Here is a 7374-nt window from a genome sequence, read left to right as displayed (position 1 = left end):
CTAAGCATTGTTTGTTAATATGTTAAACATTAGAAGATGACATAGTATCTGTAGAACTCCACTGACTTATCTAATCACTTGCCTCCTGCTTATAATATTGTTGAAGTTAGGGAGGATATTTTAATCAGGCTGGTATTACAATCTCTGAAAGTATTAGAACATAACAACCATACTGCCTATTGGTTCAATAAGTAAATGCATTATCTTAATTTTCCAGGCAGCCATGTGTAAGAATTATATTTACAGCTAATTCGTCCTGAAATATTTCTGAAATATGACATATAGAAAAATCTATGGAACAAAGGAGAAATGTAACTGAGTTTGTCCTCTTGGGACTCACTCAGAGTGTCCAGGGTCAGAAAATATTGTTTGTGGTGTTCTTGCTCATCTACATTGTGACGATGGTGGGCAACCTACTCATTGTCCTGACTGTGGTGTTCAGTCCAAGCCTGGATGTCCCTATGTACTTCTTTCTTGGCTACTTATCATTTATGGATGCTGTGTATTCTACTACAGTCACGCCAAATATGATCATAGATTTACTCTATGTAAAGAAAACCATTTCCTTCCAAGCTTGCATGACCCAGCTTTTTATAGGACACTTATTTGGTGGTGCTGAGATTTTGCTCCTGGTGGTCATGGCCTATGACCGCTATGTGGCCATCTGCAAACCCTTGCATTATTTGACCATCATGAATCAGCGAGTATGTGTTATGCTTCTTCTCCTGGCCTGGGTTGGTGGGTTTTTACATGCTGTAGTTCAACTTCTCTTTGTTTACAACCTTCCTTTCTGTGGCCCCAATGTCATTGACCACTTCATCTGTGATATGTATCCCTTGTTGAAACTTGCTTGCACTGACACCTACATTATTGGCCTCACAGTGGTTGCCAATGATGGGGCGATCTGTGTGATCATCTTCATGCTCTTACTCATCTCCTATGGGATCATCCTGCACTCCCTGAAGAATCTTAGTCAGGAAGGGAGGCGCAAAGCCTTGTCCACCTGTGGTTCCCACATTACCGTGGTGGTCCTCTTTTTTGTGCCCTGTATTTTTATGTATGTGAGACCTCCTTCCACCTTACCAACTGATAAATCCTTGACTGTGTTTTACACAATTATCACTCCTATGCTGAACCCTCTAATCTATACTCTGAGAAATGCTGAGATGAAAAATGCCATGAAAAAGCTCTGGACTAATAAAAGAAAATGAGGCAACAGGAAAGTGTATCACCTATTTTCAATGAAAAATTACTCTTTCCATGAAAGCCTTGTATAATTTTTTAATTGTAGTAAATTTTTTCTTAGGTTTAATAGCTTGGGCATAATTAAAATCTTTATTATATGAATACCTCCAATGATCAAAATACACTTTTAAGATTTTCCTAATTTCCTAGTTTAAAATATGTATTTTGTTTTAAATATATTTTTAACACTGTCACCATTTACTATGAAAATATGTATAGACTTGGGGTGTAAAATATCTCTGTTGATACTATACATTGATGTTCTGTGTTAAGCTTTAGTTAACACTGTAATTTATTTAAGTTAGTGGAAGATTTTTTTCTATGTTTCTGTCTTAAGTAATGTAATCTTTCTGGAATCAATAAGGTCTATTACAGAGCTTACAATAATAAAAAATAAGACATAACACCTTGATTCACATCTCTCCACTCAAAGAAAGCCCACATAAATATTTGAAGTAAGTATTTTATGTTAGTATTTGTCAGATAATTTTCATATCTTATTTTTCATATAGCTGAGCATCTTAACAGTGAAGAAAAGTGATGTTTCAGACAATATAATACTAAGCATAAAGAGGCTAAGTATACAAAACCAATCTGAATGAAAAGGTATATATGCAGAAAATAATCAAATCATAGTTATTTTGCCAATTGGACTTTGTTTTGCAGTCAAAGTGATCAAAGACAGAAATTTAATCTTCTAATTTGTAGAGATATTTTAAATGATGAGTTAAAAATATTTGTTAATTAAAAATTAACAAATATTTTTTTTAAAAATGGGCCAAAGAACTAAAAGGACATTTCTCCAAAGAAGACATACAGATGGCTAACAAACACATGAAAAGATGCTCAACATCACTCATTATCAGAGAAATGCAAATCAAAACCACTATGAGGTACCATTTCACACCAGTCAGAATGGCTGCGATCCAAAAGTCTACAAATAATAAATGCTGGAGAGGGTGTGGAGAAAAGGGAACCCTCTTACACTGTTGGTGGGAATGCAAACTAGTACAGCCACTATGGAGAACAGTGTGGAGATTCCTTAAAAACTGGAAATAGAACTGCCTTATGATCCAGCAATCCCACTGCTGGGCATACACACTGAGGAAACCAGAAGGGAAAGAGACACGTGTACCCCAATGTTCATCGCAGCACTGTTTATAATAGCCAGGACATGGAAGCAACCTAGATGTCCATCAGCAGACGAATGGATAAGAAAGCTGTGGTACATATACACAATGGAGTATTACTCAGCCATTAAAAAGAATACATTTGAATCAGTTCTAATGAGGTGGATAAAACTGGAGCCTATTATACAGAGTGAAGTAAGCCAGAAGGAAAAAACATAAATACAGTATACTAACACATATATATGGAATTTAGAAAGATGGTAACAATAACCCGTGTATGCGAGACAGCAAAAGAGACACTGATGTATAGAACAGTCTTATGGACTCTGTGGGAGAGGGAGAGGGTGGGAAGATTTGGGAGAATGGCAATGAAACATGTAAAATATCATGTAGGAAACGAGTTGCCAGTCCAGGTTTGATGCACGATGCTGGATGCTTGGGGCTGGTGCACTGGGACGGCCCAGAGGGATGGTATGGGGAGGGAGGAGGGAGCAGGGTTCAGGATGGGGAACACATGTATACCTGTGGTGGATTCATTTTGATACTTGGCAAAACTAATACAATTATGTAAAGTTTAAAAATAAAATAAAATTAGGAAAAGAAAATAAAAAAAATATTTGTTAATTAGCTTTGTTCATTAGTCTGTTCAGTTCAGTTCAGTTCAGTTGCTCAGTCATGTCTGACTCTTTGCGACCCCATGGACCGCAGCATGCCAGGCTACCCTGTCCATCACTAACTCCCGGAGTCCACCCAAACTCATGTCCATTGAGTCAGCGATGCCATCCAACCAACTCATCCTCTGCCGTCCCCTTCTCCTCCTGCCTTCAATCTTTCCCAGCATCTGGGTCTTTTCAAATAGTTCTTCACATCAGGTGGCCAAAGTATTGGAGTTTCGTCTTCAACATCAGTCCTTCCAATGAACAACCAGGACTGATCTCCTTTAGGATTGACTGGTTGGATCTCCTTGCAGTCCAAGGGACTCTCAAGAGCCTTCTCCAACACCATGGTTCAAAAGCATCAATTCTTTGGTGCTCAGCTTTCTTTATAGTTTAGCTCTCACATCCATACATGACTAATGGAAAAACCATAACCTTGACTAGATGGACCTTTGTTGACAAAGTGATGTCTCTGCTTTTGAATATGTTGTCTAGGTTGGTCATAACTTTCCTTCCAAGGAGTAAGCGTCTTTTAATTTCATGGCTGCAATCACCATCTTCACCAAGTCAGAAAAAGGTATTTAATTGTCTTTGTATTCCCTGTTCCTTATACATACATGGGAATAGAATCCACTTCATAAAGTGTGTCAATTCCTTGAATCATGAATATATGGGAGTGAGAATTTTTATTGATAAATTTGATTTGATTAACTCTTCCTATATTAAATATATATTTGCTACAACTAATTACTGTTCTTTAACATTTTATATAAATATTCATTTATCATACTATTAGTGACATAATAATGGATGTTTTAAATATAATGATGCTATTTATATATAATTTCACTTTTTTCTTCCTTCTATCACATTACACTTGGAAAACTCCATTTCCTTCCATTGATTTTATAAATTTTAACTTCTTGCTTTTCTTTAAATAACTTTTCAAAATATTTTATTGTTAAACCCATCAATAATTTATTTTTGCTTGTGTTTCTGCAAACAGGTGAAAATATCTGTCACCGTAATTATTAATTCCTCTTCTTTGTCCTCCTACCTTACTTCCCCCCTCTCTTCTAAAATTTACGATCATTTACAAAGATGGGAAACATCCCATAAAGACATATTTAGAATACTATGACTGCATTTTTATTTTGAGGAAAATTACATGCTTTAATATTTTGTTTTCCCATCTAGAAAAAGACACATATTGTGGAAAACTGATTGACATATTAATAAAAATTTACAATCATCTCCATGGAGTATATAAAATTTTGCCTTTTGCTTTTCTTACTTATATTTGATTCAGTTTCAGTAAGCTGGTCAGAAAGGATTTAATGTCTTATTCTGGCATGAATTACAGCACAACCCCAAATCTACAGGTGTATATCTGTATTCAAACATTAATAGGCCCAAATCCAAAAATGTGCAATGAGTCCCATCATGCCTTCAGCTCTGTATCCAATCCCCTGTGAATTTGTAGGACCACAATGTATGTACATCATCAATGATTTGTAGATCTGTAATTATATGCATGTATGTCTGTATACGTGAAGGAGCTTTCCAGGTGGCTCAACAGTAAAGAATGCATTTTCAGTGTAGGAGATGCAGAGAAACAGGTTTGACCCCTGAGTCAGGAAGATCCCCTGGGGAAGAAAATGGCAACCCATTCCAGTATTCTTGCTTGAAGAAAACCATGGACAGAGGAGCCTGACAGGTCATGGTCCACAGGGTCACAAAGAGTTGGACACAACTAAACATCAACAACAAGTGTGTGTGAACATACACCAGTCTGCATCTGAAAACCCATGGATGAGTATCTGAATACCGACCTGAATGTATTTGCATATGTATATGCATATATGTTTGATGTGATCACACATAGACTTGATTTGTCTGCACATATCTTGCCATTCACAGGTCTGTATTTAATCACACACAGGCTTGTATCTGTCCATACACCAGGCTAAAATTTGCTATACATTGGTCTGTATCTGAATGTACATGAATTTAGATAGAACTTGATGAACAATTATTCTGTTCCATGTGGTATGGACTGAAGTCACTCTGCTAGTCAAAGCCAAATTTCTGGACTTTAAGAAAGATTGAAGACTTACTTATATGAATGATGCCTTGGTAAGGATGGCTGGAAAATCAGTTCTTCCAGGTATCTTTCCTTCTCCATGTAGATACATGACTATGTATACAGTGGGTACCCAGTGATGTTGTCAACCTTGTAAAATGTCAGCTCAGAGTTCCCAGAGGAAGGAGGCAAAAGCTAGAAGGTTATTGAAGTCTGATCCTAGCATGACATCAGCCTAAAGTCCAAGACCTAAGGTTCTTAATCCAGACTGATCTTCACATCAAAGGAACAATCAACACAATGGAAAGGTAACTTATGAAATAGGAGAAAATATTTGCAAAGCTAATTTCTAAATTACATAAGGAACTCTACAATTCACTAACACATATCCAAATAAGTCAATTTTAACTGGGCAACAAACTCGAGTAGATATTTGTCCAAAGAAGACATAGAAATGGCCAACAGGAACATTAGAAGGTGCTTAACTGCTCAACATCACTAATCATCAGGGAAATGCAAACTGTAATAAAAATGAGATACCTGAGATATGTAGAAGTTGATAAATGTTTGTGGGGATGTACAGAAAGGGGAACCCCACTTCTGTTGTTGGGAATGTACATGTGTTAAGGCACTATGGAAAATATTATGAAGATTTCTCAAAAAATTAAAAATAAAACTGCCCTATGATTCAGGAATTTCACTTCTTTGATTATATCCAAAATATGAAATCAGGAACCTGTTGAGATATTATTCAGAACACAGGAGATGTGTAAACTACCTAAATGACCATTGATTCATGAAAGGATAAAAAAATACCCCAAATGCATATCAGATCAGATCAGATCAGATCAGTCGCTCAGTCGTGTCTGAGTCTTTGCGACCCCATGAATCGCAGCACGCCAGGACTCCCTGTCCATCACCAACTCCCAGAGTTCACTGAGACTCACGTCCATCAAGTCAGTGATGCCATCCAGCCATCTCATCCTCTGTCATCCCCTTCTCCTCCTGCCCCCAATCCCTCCCAGCATCAGAGTTTTTTCCAACGAGTCAACTCTTCGCATAAGGTGGCCAAAGTACTGGAGTTTCAGCTTTACCATCATTCCTTCCAAAGAAATCCCAGGGCTGATCTCCTCTAGAATGGACTGGTTGGATCTCCTTGCAGTCCAAGGGGCTCTCAAGAGTCTTCTCCAACACCACAGTTCAAAAGCATCAATTCTCCAGCCCTCAGCCTTCTTCACAGTCCAACTCTCACATCCATACATGACTACAGGAAAAGCCATAGCCTTGACTAGATGAACCTTTGTTGGCAAAGTAATGTCTCTGCTTTTGAATATGGTATACACACATATACACACATATATATGGAATGGAACATTATATATAATAGAATAGCATATATATATATATAATGCAATATTATTCAATGATATAATAGAAGGGAGTCCTGTCATTTGTGACAATATAGCATGAAGAGACTTTAAGCACATTATGCTAAGTGAAATAAGCAGAAATAGAAAGACCATACTATTTTATCTCATTTATATGTGAAATTTAACTCAGAAGCAGAGAGTAGAATGTTGACTGCCAAGTGCTGATGGATGACGGAAATTGGAGGATGTTTTTCAAAGGGTAGATAATTCCACTAATAAGATAAATAAGATTTGGGCATCTGATGTACAGCACGGTGACAATAGTTAACAATATTGTAATATATACTGAAAGTTTCCTAGAGAGTAGATGTTCAATGCTCTCACCTCATGCACACAGATTATAATTGTGTGAGGTGATGGATGCATTGCATGCGTGTGTGCTTAGTCGCTTCAGTTGTGGCTGACTCTCTGCCACCCTATGGACCATGGCCTGCCAGGCTCCTCTGTCCATGGGATTCTCCAGGCAAGAACACTGGAGTGGCTTGCCATTTCCTTCTCCAGGTGGATGCATTAATTAACTTTATAATGGCAATCTCTTCATAATACATACATATATTTTATATATGTATATATACTGTTGTTATTGTGTTCAGTCATGTCTGACTCTTTGCCACCCCATGGACTACAGTCTGCCAGGCTCCTCTGTTCATGGAATTTTCCAGGCAAGAATACTGGAGTGGGTTGCCATTTCCTTCTCCAGGGGATCTTCCCGACCCAGGAATCGAATCAGCATCTCTTGCATCTCCTGCATTGGCAGGCAGATACTTTTTCCACTGTGCCAGCTGGGAATATATGCATACATATATTTCACAATATGTATCTATACCAAA

General features: G+C 37.5%; 1 protein-coding gene across 1 annotated transcript; it reads left to right on the top strand.

The window, feature by feature from the left end:
• The first annotated feature begins 293 nt into the window (after window positions 1–293).
• Window positions 294–1211, top strand: LOC102286240 (olfactory receptor 4A15). The gene has a single exon (XM_005888752.2). The coding sequence runs from the start codon at window positions 294–296 to the stop codon at window positions 1209–1211; it is 918 nt and encodes a 305-aa protein (XP_005888814.2).
• Window positions 1212–7374: the final 6163 nt, after the last annotated feature.

The sequence above is a fragment of the Bos mutus genome, unplaced genomic scaffold, assembly GCF_027580195.1.
Source record: "Bos mutus isolate GX-2022 unplaced genomic scaffold, NWIPB_WYAK_1.1 CTG206, whole genome shotgun sequence".
NCBI classification, from domain to species: Eukaryota; Metazoa; Chordata; class Mammalia; order Artiodactyla; family Bovidae; genus Bos; species Bos mutus.
This window is presented reverse-complemented; position numbering and strand designations above follow the sequence as displayed.